General features: G+C 42.5%; 2 protein-coding genes across 3 annotated transcripts in view; one reads left to right on the top strand and one right to left on the bottom strand.

Annotated features, from left to right (window-relative positions):
• Positions 1–5,178, top strand: part of AKAP9 (A-kinase anchoring protein 9) — a 114,683-nt gene extending 109,505 nt beyond the window's left edge. The window contains exons 47-51 of the mRNA XM_080338829.1: positions 377–609; positions 1,600–1,679; positions 2,350–2,425; positions 3,735–3,874; positions 4,519–5,178. Coding sequence (XP_080194955.1) covers positions 377–609; positions 1,600–1,679; positions 2,350–2,425; positions 3,735–3,874; positions 4,519–4,562 — 573 coding nt within the window. The 3' untranslated portion in view covers positions 4,563–5,178. The remainder of the gene's footprint in view (positions 1–376; positions 610–1,599; positions 1,680–2,349; positions 2,426–3,734; positions 3,875–4,518) is intronic.
• Positions 5,179–5,528: 350 nt separating this feature from the next.
• CYP51A1 (cytochrome P450 family 51 subfamily A member 1) lies at positions 5,529–17,002 on the bottom strand. 2 transcript variants are annotated; one of them, XM_080340099.1, is made up of 10 exons: positions 16,811–17,002; positions 15,943–16,041; positions 14,792–14,968; positions 11,192–11,318; positions 9,909–10,083; positions 9,618–9,737; positions 8,974–9,169; positions 8,291–8,386; positions 7,220–7,388; positions 5,529–6,550 (listed from the first exon to the last, which is right to left on the bottom strand). In XM_080340099.1, the coding sequence occupies exons 1-10, from the start codon at positions 16,982–16,984 to the stop codon at positions 6,372–6,374; spliced, it is 1,512 nt and encodes a 503-aa protein (XP_080196225.1). In that variant the 5' UTR covers positions 16,985–17,002; the 3' UTR covers positions 5,529–6,371. The 2 variants fall into 2 exon arrangements, with proteins under 2 accessions (XP_080196225.1, XP_080196224.1); XM_080340098.1 differs by lacking the exons at positions 14,792–14,968; positions 15,943–16,041.
• Positions 17,003–18,526: the final 1,524 nt, after the last annotated feature.

Genomic DNA, 18,526 nt, shown 5'->3' with positions numbered 1-18,526 from the left:
TGTCTTACTAACCACAGCTTATATCATTTTTATTTGGGCCTGTTTTGTGTTGCATTCACTATGTTTATTCTAAGTAAACAGACAGTGATTCAGTTTTTAAATTCTTATCCTCAGATACATGACTTTAAGTTTCTCTCCCCAAGAATGATATGCAAGCACCTCTGTTGGTTTTTGTGCGTGCTGTATTTCTTGCTGCTCGGTTGATCCTCAAGTTACGAAGCTACATTGAACAAGTGTGAGCAGTAGTGCAGTCTTCTCCATGATAGCAAGAAATGAATAATCACAGGAACACTGTAGGAGCAGTTATGTCAAAAGTCTTAGAACTCATTCTTGGAGCTTATTGTCTCCCTCACTGTTTTTTTTTCTCTTGTTGTAGAGAATTTATGGCAAATACCTACGAGCAGAAAGCTTTCGGAAAGCTCTCATATATCAGAAAAAATACTTGCTGCTGTTACTGGGAGGATTCCAGGAGTGTGAAGAGGCCACGCTGGCCCTCATTGCACGGATGGGTGGGCAGCCTTCCTACACAGACCTCGAGATCATCACCCATCACTCCAAGGGCTTTACAAGATTTCGCTCTGCGGTCAGAGTGTCCATCGCAATTTCAAGGTAAACTGGGGGCAGCTGGATTGTGAACAGATACAACTGTGCAGTTTAATATATACTTTTCTAGCTGTCTAGTGGAATCTAGAACTTCTCATGCTTCAGTCCTTTTTAATTTATATATTTTTGGTAGTCATTAATGTAGTAGATACTGTGTAGTAGAAACTGTGTGACAAGTTGAGGAGAGCATCGGTAAAATCTGTATTAGGAATAGGCAGTCTGATCGTAGTTGAAAATGGCTGTCATTGATAAGCAATCCAAGAAGGAGTCTATTGGATAAAGTCGTAATATTAGGGAAAAAAATGACTAGCAATTCTAGGGCTGCACTTACTTACAAAGGTGTTTTCTGCAACTTTTTACTTACATGTAAGTGTAATACAGATTTATGAACTGATTTTATCCATCTGGGTAGTCCTTTGAACTGACAAGACTTTAGGTCTCAGACTGAGGATGAAGAGGACTAGATGAGGAAGAACAAGTGAAGGTTATTCCTGCATAGTCTGCCATGTTGCTGGCAAATCTTCACAAATGTTTGAAGCCCCAAGCACTTCTACTTTGCTACAGCTCTGAGCCTTGTGTGCAGTATAAATTCAAGGAACCTATTTTAAGTGAGGCTTTTACTCATAGCGCTCTGCGGTTACAATTTTGGGGATGTGACACAACAAAAAGTATATTTAGTATGATTTTAAAATGCTGATGCCCTGTTGCTTATGTGCTTGAGCCATTTGCTGTCCACTTGGACTTATTCAGCACCTCTGGAATCACTGAAATTGCAGAGGTGAAGCTGAAAGCAGATTTGGACAAGAGATGTTTTTCTTAGGGATGTGTAATGTAAGGATGTTTTCTACTTGATCTTCAGGTTTTAGATGCCCACCCATTAATTTTGCTTGGTGTCCAAGAAATTCTTATGCCTTCTAGAATACGACAAGCGGATCATTTTTAGCAGACTATTTCATTTATCCTGAAGTTTGTTTTGCTTTCTTATTTGAAATGCAGAATGAAGTTCCTGGTTCGTCGATGGCAGAGAGTTGCAGGTTCTGGTGTACTAAGTGTCAATGTCTTTAGCCAGAACGCAGGTAAATCATAGTCCAGTAATGACTGAAAAAAAAAAGTATTCACAAGTCACGCCATTGCTTAATGGAGATTTTTTTTAATTTATATTTTCCTCATGTGTAATGAGTGGGGTGCTGTTCCCCCTTCTTTTTGCTATAATAGCGTGAATTAACCTTATTTCTCAGCTTTCTGATAGTTTCCATGCTCAGCACAGACACTAATCTGTTTGCTTGTTTTACTCCACTGTGAGTGGGATTTAAAAAAATATGGCACCTTTCCCTGTGGAATGTTTGTAAAAACAGTTTTAGATAAGTCACTGGGTTTCTCATAAGAGATCTGCACACCCAGCTCTGAGACGGGATGCTGAGGACAGGGATGAACAGAGGAATTGTAGCAACTACAGGTCCCCCACAGCAGTGACAGAGCCCTCCCTGGTCTTTTCCTCAGAACAAAAGCCTGTCATCCTTTTGTTATAGCTTAAAGTTTGGGAAATCTGATTTTCTGTTTGCTTTCTGGTGGGAGCCTAAGGAGAACCAGCAGCTTTTCTATGAATTCCTGGCTATCAGCCTGAAAGCATCTACATTTGTTAAACACTGCTTTTGTGATACGCAAACAGAAAACTCGCATTTGAGATTCCCAGCAAAGTGCAAAAGGTTTTTTCAGTTTTCAAGACATTGCTTTTTATCTTCCTAGGCAATGAACTACGCCCTGATTCATCCTCTGGTGGTGTGGATCTTTATGGAGAACAAAGGCATTCCTACAGATCCAGGTCAGACATGGAGTCCCCTAGATCTCCTGTAAACTTCGAGCATATGTATGCTTTATTTTAGATTGTTATTCTCTGTCAGAAGACTGCTTGACTAAATGAATGCACCAGGGCTTACTGGTGAGGTTTGTCATCTTCGATGCCATAAGATTTTTTAAAACTTTTTTTGTAAGGATATGTAACCAATTACATCTTAGGCCTTCAGTGTGCATTTACTTATCACCCGATCAAGGCCAAAGCTTTACACACTTCTGCTGTTGATTTGTGTCACATTCCTGGAGCTGGTGGTAGATCCACAGTTATCCAGCTCCACAGAGTCCAGGCTTTGCACCCAAGCAAACCACCACTGCCTGTGCACTTTCTGGTTGGCAGCAGGTTGTGGTGCCAGGAGGGGCTGCCTCAGGTGCCCTCAGACAAAGGAAGGGAGAAGTAGGGCCAGGAACAAGCAGGGACACTCATCATGGCTGGGGAATGTCCTTCGGTTACCACGGGCTGGGAGGAATGACCACGGTATTGTGGCCAGAAGAACATGGGTGGAAGCTGCTTGGTAGCTCCGCTGCTTGGTTTTGATTAAACCCTTGTGTCTGGCTGTACTAAGGTGTGATACCAGAGGTATCAGTGAATCAGACACCAGTGAAACCAGGCAACATTTTTATGAACACCACCTATCTTTGAGTTTAGGTGGAGTTGTGAGCTCAGATCTTTACAGAATATCAGAGTGTAGCCATTTTGGTTCTTCATTTTTATATAAACCACCTCAACATTTGTAATCTTAGCTTGTGGCAAACTTAACAGTTCACATGGAAAAAATGTTTAATCTACTTAACAAAGAGTAACAGAGACAGAATGCTGTAAAGATGGCTGTGTCCTGGTTCACACAAGCTTCCTGATAGAAAAATCAGGAAAAATGTCTTCACGGAAAGGTTTGTCAGAGTTATGGTTGGACTTGATGATCTTAAGGGTCTCTTCCAACCAGAATGATTCTATGAAAAGCAAACTTGAATCCACCACAGCTTCTACTGCAGTCTTAGTAGGAATTTGCTGGTCAGTCTTCATCCCAAAGAACTGCAGTGACAAATCAGGTGCAGTAGAAAGAAAAGGCAACTGGGCAAAGTGGTTTCACGGGGGGAGGCAGCAGTGGCTTGGGCAATAAATGGCAGGGAGGCTGAATGGGTGTGGTGCACTGGCTGCCCCAAGGGTACGTAAGGGACGTGCAGTCAGGAAGGTATCCGTGCTTACACTATTGGGCTGTGTCTGCTGACACTTCTATTTGAAATTTCGCTTTTTTGAAAGGTGTGTTTTTCTGCCCCAGGTTCCACAGTATGCCGACCGATTTAAACCCAGTGTCTTTCGCCTGTCCTCAGCTGCAGAACTACGATCCTGAAAGAGCTTTAACAGATTACATCCACCGGCTGGAGGCCCTGCAGAGGCGGCTGGGCAGCGTGCAGTCAGGTGAGTGCGGAAAGGTCTCCCGGCTCCTGGGCAGCACAAAGCACAGTTCCATGTTAGAAAGCGTGTGCTGCTTCTCTGGGATACGTAACAAACATTCAGCCTCAAACAAGGGTCTATCCTGAGCTCATTGAAAAGAAAGTTGTAAAATTGTGTAAAGGGAGACATACAAGTATGCTTTAATTCCCCATTTTGGACTTACTGGTAACATTTTAACTTTCCCTGATCTCTAATAAATGTGCGGCAGGGATCTAGTTAGCGTCTTATTAAGACTTCAAGCTAGATGGAGAAAAATGTACCCAAAACACTGGAGTGTGGGAGTACAAGGGTAATTTCTTCTCCTACCACTTTGATTACAGAAGTTACAACCTTTTTGTCCCTTAGGTGATAGTATTTTCTGTGGTGTGAAAGGAACACATCAAGCAAATTGTCAAATCAAAGGGATGTAATTTAACAAACTTGATTTCTGCAGTTACTGTGTTAACGTCTTACTGTAGCATAAAATCCATCATTCAAGGAAGTTTCATTCTTAAAAGATTTCCCATGTAAAATCTTTCATGCTTATTCATCTAAAATAATGTGCCATTGTTGAATCCTCATCAACTTATTCCTTGTAATCTTGATGAAAATCTTTCTCCCTCTTGCAGGTTCGACTTCGTACACTCAGTTGCACGTGGGTATGAGAAGATAATAATTCGCTTTCAACAGCTCCATCACGGGCAGTGATGTTAATGGATTGCCTTCTGTAAATCTCTGCTCTTCCTGTGCTTTTGTATAATGTGTATATTGTGGGACCAATAAGAACACAGCTAGACGATTGTATACAGTTCCATCCTGGCACACCCACGCAGACTGGGATTTATGTATATAGGCACTTTGTGTTCATGGGGGAAAAAAAAAAGGCAGAAAAAGAAAAACCAAAAAACCAACCCTCCCCACCATTAAATTACGTGTATATTTGTGGAATGCTAATTTAAACAATTAACTTATGAAGTGTGTATTTATCAAAAGGGTGCGAAGATGAAACGTGTAATAATGAAATTGAGCTACATTCGGCAAAGTTTACTTGCACTTTTTCTGGCAAGGCTACTGAAGTTCCATGATTCTCGTAATATTTGCTACTGGCAGTGCAGACAGAATATCACTTGTAGAGACCTATTTTTGTAATGGTAGAAGTTTTGAATTTTATGGGTATTTTGTCAAAGTACTGAAATAAAGACAACTTCATGCTTTTAACTGGTGTTCAAGAACCTCTCCCTTATTCACCCTGAAGAGGTTCCCTCCTTCCTGTGCTCCTCCTACTTGTGGTGGCCGCTGTGTTATTTTTTACAGATTCCAAATGCTTCTACAGAGAGGACAGGACCAAGCCTGGTTTCTGCAGACCCTGGTCACATCTGAGGGGGCGGGAAGATGCTGCACTCCCACAGTTGCTGTGACTGATACAAACACGAGGTTTTACAAGAGTTACACCCAAGTTTGGAACAGGAAAGACGGGGTAAAGCCCTTATTGCAGAAAGCACTGATGAAGTGGGGGAGCTCCCTGCATGACCATCTTTCTAATACACTTTCTTTCCCGTAAGTACAAAGTTCCTTAGAAAAGCTTTTCAGAATGGACAGGGTTGAGCACAGAAAGCTTCCACAGGAGGTTTGTTTATAAATTTAATTCAAAGCTCTTGTGAGCCAGAGCTCATTACGGTTTATCGCCACCGCTCAAACCAAACACCATTTAACAATCCTGCATGAGTCAGTACAAAGGAGGACAACACTCAGCTATTTCACTTCATTTGTGACCACTTTAAACACAAACATGTTATTTACAGAATTAATGTTTGTATCATCATATTGTTACTTTCACACATCACTTTCAGCGATCAGTACTTTCAGAAATTTTTAGAAAATTATTTGTTGCTTTCTGAACCAAAGCATTTCACAGCTGCTTCAAGTTAGACATTTGAATTGTTTTTTCTCAAAAGACTCCTCTGTGCATTGTACAGTAACATTTTTTAAATAATCAGCCAGGACTGTACCTACGTTGCTTGGCTCAGGACCACAAACACCAGAAGTCAGGCACCATCAAGTACATTCCCCCTTGGTGCTTGTTTCCTGACAGACTTCCTGCAGTTGGACACGGAGTCAGGGTATGCAGTCTCACCCATATTACCCAGGGAAGAGTAGTTTTCAGTTATTTTTCAAAAGGAAAGAGTTCAGTTTGTAGAAATGACTTATTTCATCACCTTGAAGAGCTGGCATGCATCTTAAAAGTGTTACACCCATAGAAAAGACACTTTTTCTTTAAAAATTCAATGAGAAATTTGTAGAACGAGCAATTATACACATCAGCATTAAACAAAATAAATGCAAAGATGTTGCATTTGGTAAGTACTGTTGCTTTCATAACAGTAGATGCAACAGTTTCCATTTGCCCCTCATTTTGCCACAATTCTATTCAAAAGTCTGTTAGTTTACACAATTTAAATAGCTAAGGTTTTAGCTCCAGAATTTACAATGACCTCCTCTTGTATCTGATAATGGGGTTATTCGGTGTGTGTATCATCGTTGTATAATTTATAGTTGGAAAATAGCCATTGACGAGGTCAAATTCATACAAGCGAAGCAAAGTAGACCAAATAGTCTTAATCTGCACATAAGCAAAGTTTTCTCCAATGCAGCGATGACGGCCTAGAAGGAAAGCCACGAAAAGCAGTCAGAATACTTAGTTATTAAAGCACCTCTGACAACAAGCTACCTTTAAAAAAATTTATGTAGACAGTAACTGCTTCTTTCCTTTCTAAACAATATCAGACTCTGATCCCGCACGTACAGCACTGTGCATCTCCATGACAGGCATGTTTTTGTAAGCTGTCACTGCATAAAACAGACAAAGGAATTTGCATGAGATTGTGTTGCTCTGGCCTCACCAGAAAGCATTAATTTATGTATCACCAAAGAAGCATTTGCAACCCTGAGAAACAATACCAACTCTAACCTTGTTGTGGTGGTATCTGCAAACTGTTTCAGTAGTTTCGAGTCTTGATGCAGATTTTTGCTCTGCCTTAAACTGACTTTGTGTTACCAGGTTTTTACCTTGACTTGAAGAGAGTCGAGTCAAATATCACACATGCTAACCCACAGATTTGGTTCCATTGCTACTCTGAGCCACATATCCAGCTACTGCTATTGCAAAACTATCGACTTCTTGTTCTTTTAACAGCACTTTCACAGTATGAAAACTTTTAGGCAGGAATTGAAACAAACAAAACAATCTGCAGACAATACAGCAGTGGCGGTGCTGTTCCACCTGTCAGTATGAGCCACCTCAGCACACAAGGGCTGTGTTTTCTTACTCACCAGCGCCAAATGGCACATATGCAAATTTCTCTCTGGCTGCTGGGTTATCTTGGAGATACCGGTCCGGCTTGAAATCCAGAGCATCCTTCCAGGAGTCCCTGAGTCTGTGGTTAACAGTGGGAGACACACAGACCTGATGGCCGGGGGGAATATTATATCCAGCAACGGTCTACAAGAGAAGAGGCAAGACCCCACACATCACAAAATTTCTCCATTTTTCTTTTTAATGTGTTTAATGTAATAATGCTATATCTTGAGGCTTGAATTTCAAAAGATTTCGGATAAGCTCATTTAAAGTTAGTGCAGCCTAATTGGTTTACTTGTACAGGAAACACTGTTCAAGTAGTTGCAGGAGCCATTCAGATGCTTTAACAAGGCTGGCAATTCTACAGGGAGAATTCTTTTTTTAAATGAACTTAATATTTGTTGAAAGAATTTGTCATGAGAGGGACATTATTTTAAAAAAAATATTTGACTTACTTATTTGACTTTCTATCTTATTTGTACAAACAAGCAGTTTTCTTTCAGGGTCTCCTAGCTCATATTGTTTTAAGCGCAAGCTAAATTCTTCCAAGATAGCTATTAAAAATCCCTGGCAAACAAACGACATCTCTAAATGGCAGCACCACACTAAGAACTCAGTGGGACTGACAGCTGAGTAAATGGTTGTTTCCATTGACTAAGGCTGCAGGTGGCTGTTACTAGATCCCCTCAGAGCCGTCCCTTCCCCATGCTGAACAAACCCTGTTCCCTCACAGCCTCTCCTCACCCCCACAGCACCTTGGTGGCCTCCTGCTTGCTTCACTCCATCAACATCTTGATTGCTGGGGGCCAGAGGGGTCCAAGGCTTGACAGAAATAATTCCAGATTAAGGTAACAGCTACCAAGGTCAAGGTATTAATTCCGCAATCAACACCAGCTACACTCCCACTAACACAACCCAGGCTGCCACCAGCTTGAGTCCTGCCAGCAAACACTGCCCACTCCTGTTTTTCCTTTTGCTGACTGGGACACCCCCGCTTTTCCAGCCCTGTTCTGCAGAGTGAAGGCAGCTCCAACACGGGTCCTCACCTGAGGAGTTCTGGCCATTCTCATCATGGTCATTATAGGAGGTCTAAGCCTTAAAGTTTCTTTCAGACAGCGATCCAGCAAATTGAGATCCTTGAGCTGAAAATAGAGAAAAATTATATATCAAAATATAGCCAAGTTTAGTCAACACAAATGAAACAATATTTTATCCCATTAACAAATACAAATTAAAATTTTAAAAAAATCAAAGCATAAGTAGTTCATATTTACATGTACTTCTTGAGGTACCCTGCTAATTTCTCTTTCTTTCCATTGATTCAATTAAGAGATCTCTGACCACTGCAGTCAATTACAACTAGTTTGTCACTAATCTGTCTCATCAGTGTTTTCTGATGCCTAACTGAAGAACAAGGTCACACTGCATCCCCTTCCACAGTGGGAATCTGAGGATCTTCCTCCTCTACAGAACTATAGTTTCTTAAATAGAAACTGTAGGAACTGTAATTTCCTTAATCAACACATTAAAAAAAATAGCACCAAGCTAAAAATTTACTTGAGGAGATGGAGGAGATATATTGACAAACAACATTACCACAGAGTGATTGTGCCAGATTATGATTCTTACACAAAGTATATGACTATATTTAACTTTTTTTTTTTTTTTTTTTTTAATAAAGCCTCTAAAAGAATAAAAATATCCAGCAGGAATAACGTAACATACAAACCTGGTCATAAGATAATGGTGGCAAGTCATCACCACAAACGGCTTTTTGTTCTGCGAAGCACCGCTCCTGCACGGCTTTGTCCCTGGCTATGAAGAAGCCGAGCCAGGCGCTGGTGGTGGAGGACGTGTGCTGCCCCGCCAGCAGCAGCCCAATAAGCATCCCAGCGATTTCGTCATCTGTCAGCGGCCGGCCGTCCCTAGGGCGAAGGGTGTTCTGTTAGACACTCCTTTGGTCAGGTTTCCAACTAACAGTAGTACTGACAGATTCTTCTCATGTACGTCTTTCTCCTTCTGCTCTTTTGCTGCCTACTCTAAGTAGAGCAGCAAAAGATCTAGGGGTAGGGAGAAGGGAGGACAGAGAGAGAGAGAGACTCTTGGAGCCTCAAAGAAAATCATTACTGAACAGCCAGCAAAGAGAAAGGAAACAACCTTGTGACCACTACAAAAAGCTCAGAAAACTAAATAACCATTTACAAGCAAAGTTTTTAAACTGTTTTTAAGAATAGAGCTAGGACCAATTGCTGGCAACAAAAACAATTCAGAACATAAGGGAATATTGATTAACCTCTTGGTTAGTTTTAACTGAAGAGCTCAAAGCCAAAGTAAAATATCTATAAATGATAAGTTTTCAAACCCTTTGCTTACTTGTATGAAGCATCAAGTAGAGTTTGGAGCATGTCATCTTCCTTGTCCTCAGAATTTCGACGCTTCTGGATAACCTTGTAGAAAATATTCTTTATTTCTTTGTGTGCTCGATCTCGCCGTCTGCAATTGAAAACACTTTTATTAGCAACTCGGTGTAAATTAACACATAAAATGTTTATAAGGATTTATTGGAACACCTATAATAGCTTAGAAACAAATGGCATGGGGGATGCAAACAACAAAAAGGTTTGGAGAAAATGCTGAAGTTGCTTCATTTGTTATTTCTGGTACCTGAAGCTGGGCAGAGGAAGCCAGCCCGGCAGGAGCCAGGCGGCGTGAGTGAAACCCCCATCCAAATCCGCGTAGAGCTGAGCCACCTTCTCGTTCAGCAAACTCCGTATTTCTTTCCCATGTAAGCAATGACTTGCTGTCAAAATTATGAGTTCCGAAAGGGCTTCAAACAGGTCTGAGGAAAGATTTGGAAAACATCACTGAGGATGCATTACAGGCGAGATGCTGTGTTTTACAGATTATTTTTGTTTTGTAGAAGAGAAAAGTAATTAACTGGATATAAATTAATTTTAAAGAGAGTTTTAAGATTGTTTTACTAGGAGAACAAAGTGTCTATCAGGTCTCTCCTCAAGTAACTTTTTAATTAGATGGCTGATTTCAGTTACTTTTTTCTAATGTATTTCTTTCTAGAAATTTTTCTAGGAGAGCTAGTAATCCTTGTAAAGTAAGCCATGCAGCACAAGCTCAATCCTTAATACATATAAAAGAACTCATACAAAACCTTAACTTTGAAATCCAAATTCATGGGAAATGAGTTAGTTTTGCCAGTGACTGAATTCTTTTTATATAATAACATTTATACATTTAAAATTAAAATATCATATCATCATATTATTAACGATATCATCTATAATATATATATTTACAAAATAAACAATTATGTTACATATGTAAGTATCATGCATTAGCAAAATATTATATACTTAAATATAAATATATATGCTTAAATAAATAATATTTCTGACACTGCTGTGCCTCTGTGGGCTTGCAGCGCTGGTGATGGGCTATGGCTAGCAGGCTAGCTGGGTGGGAAATAAAGGAAGACTTCCACTCAGAACGCTAACATAACTGTATCAGCTTCAACGACACAGCTCTTCAGCGCAGAAGATCCCTGCGCTAAGATCTCTGACACCAGCTCTAGGAGTCAGAGCAGATTCTTTTCCCAGGGACAGAGAGGTGGTTACGGTGAGCTGACTCATATCATGCAAAACGAGCACGATTCAGCCAGGCAACAGATACACTCTCTCTAAGCTGACTAAGAAAGCAAAAGTAAGATAGTCCTTCGCTCCTTTCAATTATTTTCTGAGCAGCTTTATTCTGCAATAGTCTTAAATTTGATTAAACAAAATCCGTATTTTGCACATTTCTTCTGATGTTCAGTACAGTTTTACCCACGTCATTTTAAATTTCTTTAATATGGCAGTAAATTTACGAAAACATACTGCATTGGCGTTAATTCCTTCCCAGATAAACAGAGGAAAAATGCATCTGATCTTGCTTACTTTTTTCTCCACTCTCTCCCCATGCTTTGAAGTACTCCTTTGTTTCTTCTTCAATCACAGATACATGCTGTCTAAACTGGGCAATATTCAGCCCAGTTTTTAGCATCTTCTTCTGTTCCAAAAATACCTAGAGGAACATGACAGAAAAAGCAATCAGTATGAGGATCATCATATTAATGTAATGAAAAACTTATCATTTGTACTGTAAGAACATACAGAAGTAAAAGGAGATTATGGTTAGGACTGCAGGGCACAACAGATACTCAAATTTTAATAATAATATAATAATATAATAATAATAATAATAATAATATCCACTTTCTTTGTCTTTCAAGCAAAAATTTAGTAACATCCAAGTAAAATACTAGCTCAAGGGAGCTACGGTTCTCTCTTTTCCAGTACCAAAACAAAAAAATAATTTTAGTATCTTTGTTAAACTTTATCCCTGAAGATACAAGAAGCCTTTTGAGATTGAAATATGGAATGTGCTTTAGATAGATACCTAATCCCATATGTACTCAGACCTATCCTTGCCCAGTCTGGATTCAGTCCATGTTCCTTGTTACGTGGTCTCCTCGCTTTCTCTCACCCAGAGTGTATGAATTCTCTCATGCAGCAATACCTTCCCTCTGGGCTAGAGATGCACCTGTCTTTACAAGGCCCTCTGACCTCACTGCCCAGGGTGTCAGGCACAGACCGGGAAGCAAAACACTTCCTTGGAAAATTATGAGTTTCCCACCCTTCTTACCTCTTTCTTTGTATAGACTCAGAGCTAACAAGCCTACTGGTAAAAAGTCCATTATTAGATGAGATCATTCAATGGGTTGACAGGTCATTGACTCAGAAAGTTAAATTAATTTTTAAGCCTTAATTATGAATTAGGGTATCTGTCCTACAGACCTTGCCTTCCGACCAAGTGCTCTGCAAGTACTATAAAATTAAAGGCATAAAAAGAAAGGTTACTTCCTATAAACTTCTGTTTGGTGAATGCATTGGGGACTCCAGTAGACTATCAGAGGGTACGTGTGCCACAGAGCAAATAGACAAGCACATCTTCCCTTGCAAGATGCCAGCCCATCTCCAGCTTGGTGGAGACAGGAACGGCACACAGGAGTGAATACATCATCTGCTCTTTCAGCTCCTCTCAATGCAGAACTATCTGCAAGAGGCTTGGAGGGAGGAGACAGAGTGAATATAAGCTGATATATAGACTATCCATATTAACAAACAAATATCACAATTACTGGTAAATAAGTAATTTCTTCCTGATAAAGGACAAGAGGTAGTTCTTCTAAACACATGACTGAAAGTGACTGTCAGACTGAAGAGACAGAGACTTAGCAGCTTGAGCAGAGAGAAGAGGGTCTCAAAAGAAAGTTCTGGGTGATCCATCAACAGTAGAATGCTAATGTAAGTTTGAACAGCTCTCTGAATGCCTTCTCAGCAGATGTTTGAAAGGAAATAGTGGTGGCAGCACTATGCAAAACACCAGCTCCCCTCGAGCAGAATACATTCTGGTCACAGTACCTATCTAGCTTCACTCAGGGAAGCACACAACTAGAAACAATCAGTGCATGCCAAGAGCAAAGTCTTTGCGTCTCCTAGCTGTGGAAAAAGGTAGTCCAGGTGATTTTCTGAGAAACCTGAATCTGCAGTGATAAAAAGGAAGAAGCCCTTCTAGTATCAAAGGTAAGAATGAAGTAGACTTATCTACGGACACACAAGGCTTACTGAGTAATATGAAAAGATGAGTGTCTTGACTAAAGCAGAATTCAAACACACTCCAGGGAACACACTAAGATAACTCTAGAAAAAGATCTTATTTCAGAAAAAATTCAGTATATGGTGGTCCGCTGTGGTAGGCCTTCATCATCCCTACATGCCTGAAGAATAGAGTTTTAAAAAATGTCCACTTCCAAGGAGCTTATAGAAAGTTCTTTAAAACTTCTGAAGGATGAGATTAGATCCCATCAAAGAACTAGCTCTTGAATGAAGATAGACCTTCAAATCCATCCATGTGAAAGCATAAGTCAAAACAGCTGTAACAGCAAATGGATGAACATTCACAGAAGAGACAAACCAGCACCTTTCAGTTTCGAGCAGCCATCTCACGACAGTCAGAATCCAAAGAAAAAGCACAACAGTGTGAAAATCTGGGCAATTTAGCAGTCTATGTCTGATTCATAGACACTTTTCTGAAACTAGTATATATTGGAGACGAACATGAAAGATGCATTGAATAATTGTGTAGCCTGTCCACTCTAGCAGCTCCAAGAGGAACCCACAACTCCATCTCTGACATTTTGAGGAAGACCTCCAACTGCTGAAACTGGTAGAAACAAGTCTGTTAGAATGGCTCCACTTGTGGAAGTGGTCTCCTAGGGCACAAGAAACTATCTCCTACTTGTTATCCAGGCTGTGGTCCTGCTGGTTTAATTCACAAAGGGATGGGAGGAACTATGTAAATTCAGACAGTGCAAAAAAACACCACCCAAACAATCAAACAATCCTGCCCCAAAACCTCATGACACTGTCACACAATTTAACACTTCCTGACAGAGCAGGAGACAACTAACTTTGCCTTTATTTATTTACCAAGTGGCAAGTTGCTGGTAGTCAGTTGTATATGAGATTTCCAAGAGAATAGGGTAAAAACAACATACGTACTTCGTGGGTCACTGGAAAGTGCCAGTGTGGAGCAAAAGAGACTAGTGATTACTGTCCCTAAGACACATAAGAGGTCAACGATCACCGTTAGTACCTTTGGCAAGGGAGAATAAAGAGGTATGCTGAGGATGAAAAGTCTTGATGGCTGCAGAAACTACTACCAATCAAATGATAGGCATTTATACAAACAAAATGAGTCCAAAGCTGAAAATCCAAAAATAAAGTATATCACAATGCTGTTTCTGCTGCCAGACTCTGTTGTACAATGGGCTGTTGATGTCAACATACACTGAATACAGAGTCCCAGTGGAGCAAGTCTGTCCATGGAAAAGTTGTCTTCTGCAGTTTAGGACTCTGTCAACAGACAGAGAACACAAACAAACAAGAAAGCAGCAGATGCTTAGCTCAGAAACAAGGCCACATGACACAGCCGCTGTGCTTCCAGACCCAAGCAGACTGTGTTTCTGCAAACATATACAGACTTGTTTGTGTCTGAGCACGACAAACTTCGTGGTGCAAATTGTCCAATTAATACTCCTGTATCTAGATCGGGCATGGCATAATGAAAAATTAACACTCTTAAATCTCTCTCAGAAGGAAGTCTTAAAGTTGCTTGTAAGGGAAAAGTAAACTACAGCAAATGGCACACTAGAAGGGAAATTACTCACTTATCAGTTTTTCCTCTATGGTGAGATTAGATGATTTCAAGAACAAATAATAGGATCCAGAATGATGAATGGCCAGGTGGTAAATAAAGCAACCTAAGCATATTCAGTTTTGATTATTCAACAGAGACGATTTACCAGTTGCATTAGGCCTTGCTGCCAGAACTGATTATGGACACACAACTCCATCACACAGAGCCAAGAACTCAGGGCTGCCTACTCAGAATTTAAATCATGTTACTTTTCTACTCATATTTTAAATACATACCATATTAGGGACATCATAAGCAACTCCCTTGCCAAACACAGGTGTAGTTAACCGAGAGTATACATCCTCTGCATTCAAGTCTTCATTTTTACTATTGAAAAGCAGAGCAGCAGCATCACTACCCAGTAAGTATGTGAATGTCTTGCCAACCATAGTGAAACTAAACACAGGTCCATACTAAGAGAGAAAAGATATATTAGTTTATTTTAAATAATACCTATCATGAAATCAGTATCTCTTCATGTACAGACTTCCACAAATCACTCTCCTAAGAACTGTCTAGGGATTTAATAAGGATATAAATATTTTAAATCACATATAAATTGTTCTCAATTTACTCACAAGTGATATCTAACATAATAATGAACACATCTGATTTCACACATTCTAAGCCTACTTAGTTTAAAAAAAAGTAAATAAAAGATCAATTACACTACAAAAACTAGCAGCAAGACTACAGGACATACAAGATTACTCCAGTAATTGTCTCAAAAAACTCTGTATTTGGAGTTATGCATAGGTAATTATGAGCAAATATTTCATATGTCATCTCCAGTAAGTCTCCACATACTAAATTTGGCTAAGATTTAAGCTTATGACTCTAGAAAGTTTTACACAATGTGAAAGAGATCAACAAATCTTACTGCATTGGAATTAAGGCCCTACTGCCTTAGTCCATTTCTTTGGGGCTGTTACAGTATAAAACCTACAGAAGTTTTATACACAGCTTATATACAGCTTTTTTAATGTTGGAAAGGGCCTTAAAATTCACCAAATTGCCTACAGAGGTGGTCACCTACATTCCAGCCTGGTCACAGATTAGTAAAGTGATTAAAAATTCCCAATTAAGGCAAGAATCAATGTAATGAAAATGGCTTTCTAATTAACTTGTGATTCAGCTGCAGGCATTACCCAAATACATAGGCATATTTTTAAAATCTGACCCACAAGAGAGATCTCAGAAAACACTGTTTCTCTAACAATGTACATCCAGAGATTTGAAGAAACTGAAGACTACTGTGCACAATCCATTCCGTATTTGAGATGGTACACAAGAATGAACTGATTTAAATCAGACTCCAGATAGAGAACTTACTAGATAGGCAAAATTATGTTAGCATATGCCCAGCTAGTCATGTGGGAAAACATACCTTATCATAAGCATTTTCCAAAAATTCAATGGGACTTTTTCCAAATGCAAATGCATGTCCAAGGAAAGGGATGCTTGAAGAAATATAAGGTGGGTATTTCTGATGAAAGAGAAAAGTAAATATTTTCTAAGAGTAAAAAAAATCACGTCCATTTACATAAAAACTAAACACAGAGGAGGTTTTTCATTAGACTTTTGTGTGAAAAGGCCAACTCAAAACAACTCCTTTTTTTTTTCTTTTTAAATAGAGTAAGGCTAATCTACATTTAAAAGTGGAGAGGTTAAAATAAAATGAATATGATTGAGATTCTTGCTAACCTGCCTCTGAGAGCAAAGTGCAAAGATGCTGCAATTAGAAAGAAGGCAGACAGGAGCAAAACAATGCTGACGATTTGTTAAACAGCCCCCCAAAAGCATCAACCTCAGTTCAGCTATGAGATCAATATATACGCGGGAACCTTCTTGTAATCTGCCCTGACGAAACGCTGCCGGGCACGGCCTTTGCCTCCACAAAACCCAAGCACCTCAGCTTCATGCGGCACCACCCGGCTGGGCGAAGGGACGAGCCGGTGCAATATCCCCGCCAGAAGTGTAAGCTGCTGGGAGTGCTCCCGCACTCCGGGGTTTTACCGCCCGTTTCTCTGCGCTCCCCCCAAGGGCTGCCCAGGTGCGGCCCCGCCGCACCTCGACCGCACCTGCGGGGAGGCCGCCCAGCTCCCCCGGCCCTCCGCCTCTCCTCTGCGCTCTCCCCGCGGTGACCACCGCTCAGTGGGAGGGCAGCGACAGCTCCAAGCCCCACGCCCTGGCCCATCGCCTCGCCCCGACCCGCCGCGGCCGGCCTGAGGCACCGCGCGTCCCGCAGCGCCCACCTTCTGGTCGGACCCGACGTGCCGCCGGTAACCCAGCTGGAGCAGGTAGCCGAGGCTCAGCGCGAAGGCGGAGACGGCCAGGACGAGAGAGAGCGCGTTGCCGACGGCCACCCGCTCCAGCAGGGACCCGCCGACCTCCATGATGCTCAGCACCTCCTCAGCGCTCGCCGCCATCCGCCGCCTGCCCGCCCCCGCACGTCAACCCGAACTGGCGGCCGCCACGCCCTCCCGCGCTGGGCTGATCTCTGCCCATGTGACGATTGCCGGCGCCTCAGCCAACCGGCGGCCGCGCGCCGCGGGGTGACGGCGTCTGCTGGGCTGCGAGGCGCGCCATTGGCGGGAGGGCGGGGGGCGGGACGTCAGCCGGGGCGGTGATTGGCGGCCGACAGGAGCCTCGCGCGTCCCAGCGGGGGCGGCGGCCGCGAGGCCGCCCTGGGACTGTCGGGCGGCCAGGGCGGCACCGCCACCGGTACCGCCGCCCAGTGCCGCCTCTGAGCAGGGAGCGGGGCTCTGCCGGCCTTATCTGCTGCTCCTCTCCCCGCGGCAGTTCCCACGCCCGAGCTTACGCTCTCGAGGCTCCTCGGTCTGGCCCTGGCCGGGCCCAGCGCTGGCCCAGCTCTAGGGCAGCGGTGCTCGCGTGGGGTAAACCCGCGTGGATGAACAAAGTGTGGGAATGCGCTCACGAGGGCTAAACACGCGTGGGTATGGGATTGCATGGGTTAAACTGGCATGTTAAGAAACATGCGAGAGTATGACCTCGAGTGGTTACAAACTCAGCAGTGGAAAGACGCACGGGTACAAACTTACATGGGGTGAACTCCCGTGGGAGAAACTGTGTGTGTGTGAACTTGGGTGGGGCAAATGCTCGTGGGGAGAAACTTCTCTAGAGCTCTCTGTGTGTTCTGCTATAAACGTTAATTTACTCTGTTAGACTTCTTTCTACTAGTGATGTGCCATAAACAGTATTTTCCCAGCTTCGCTTGACTGCCGGCTGACAAACCAAAGGTGCCGGGTGCTCTTATCTCCCCTTACTGGAAGATTTATCCCATGTTGCGGGTCTTCAAACATGAGTCCCTTGAACAGGCCTGCATATTTCCTAGTTTATTTAATATAAGCTGATGGCATAAAGTTGTACCAAATTATTATAATATCCTTAGCCCATACTAATAAAAAAAAAAAGTTTAATGTCAAGTGGAACCTTTGCAAATGTTCTTTGAGGTTGCACCTGCATTTTTTTTTCAGCCTATTTTCTGCAGCATATCTAGCTGAGAGCGACCAATGGCAGCCAACCCCCTACTCTTCTGGAGTGATTTTTCCCTGTGACCCAAGCAGCAGCAGCAGCAGCAGCAGGAGGACATCTGTGCTGCATGAGGGGCCTCCCGCAGGCCCAAGGCCTCCCTCTCGGACAAGCCCCGTGTCGCTGCCCTCACACAGCTCCCCGAAAGGGGAAAGGAGGCTGGCTCCGCACCTCAGCCGCCGCCACACCGAGCGCTGGTGACACGGCGCGGCCTCCGCAGCGCTGCCCGTCCCCTCCGGGCGTCCGCCGGTTACCGCGGCAACCAACGGCGCCTCCCGCAGGAGGGAGGCGTGGCCGCCGCTCCTCGCCCCGCCCCGGGCGCGGGCTGCGGGCGCGAGGCTGGAGCCGGAGCCGTCACAGCCGGTCATTGCAAGGCCGGAGCACGTTTGCCGGTAATTTGAGTTTTGCCGCCGTTCGGC

This window comes from Nesoenas mayeri, assembly GCF_963082525.1.
Source record: "Nesoenas mayeri genome assembly, chromosome: 2".
NCBI lineage: Eukaryota > Metazoa > Chordata > Aves > Columbiformes > Columbidae > Nesoenas > Nesoenas mayeri.
The sequence above is the reverse complement of the archived record's forward strand: the minus strand, read 5'-3'. Positions and strand labels throughout refer to the sequence as shown.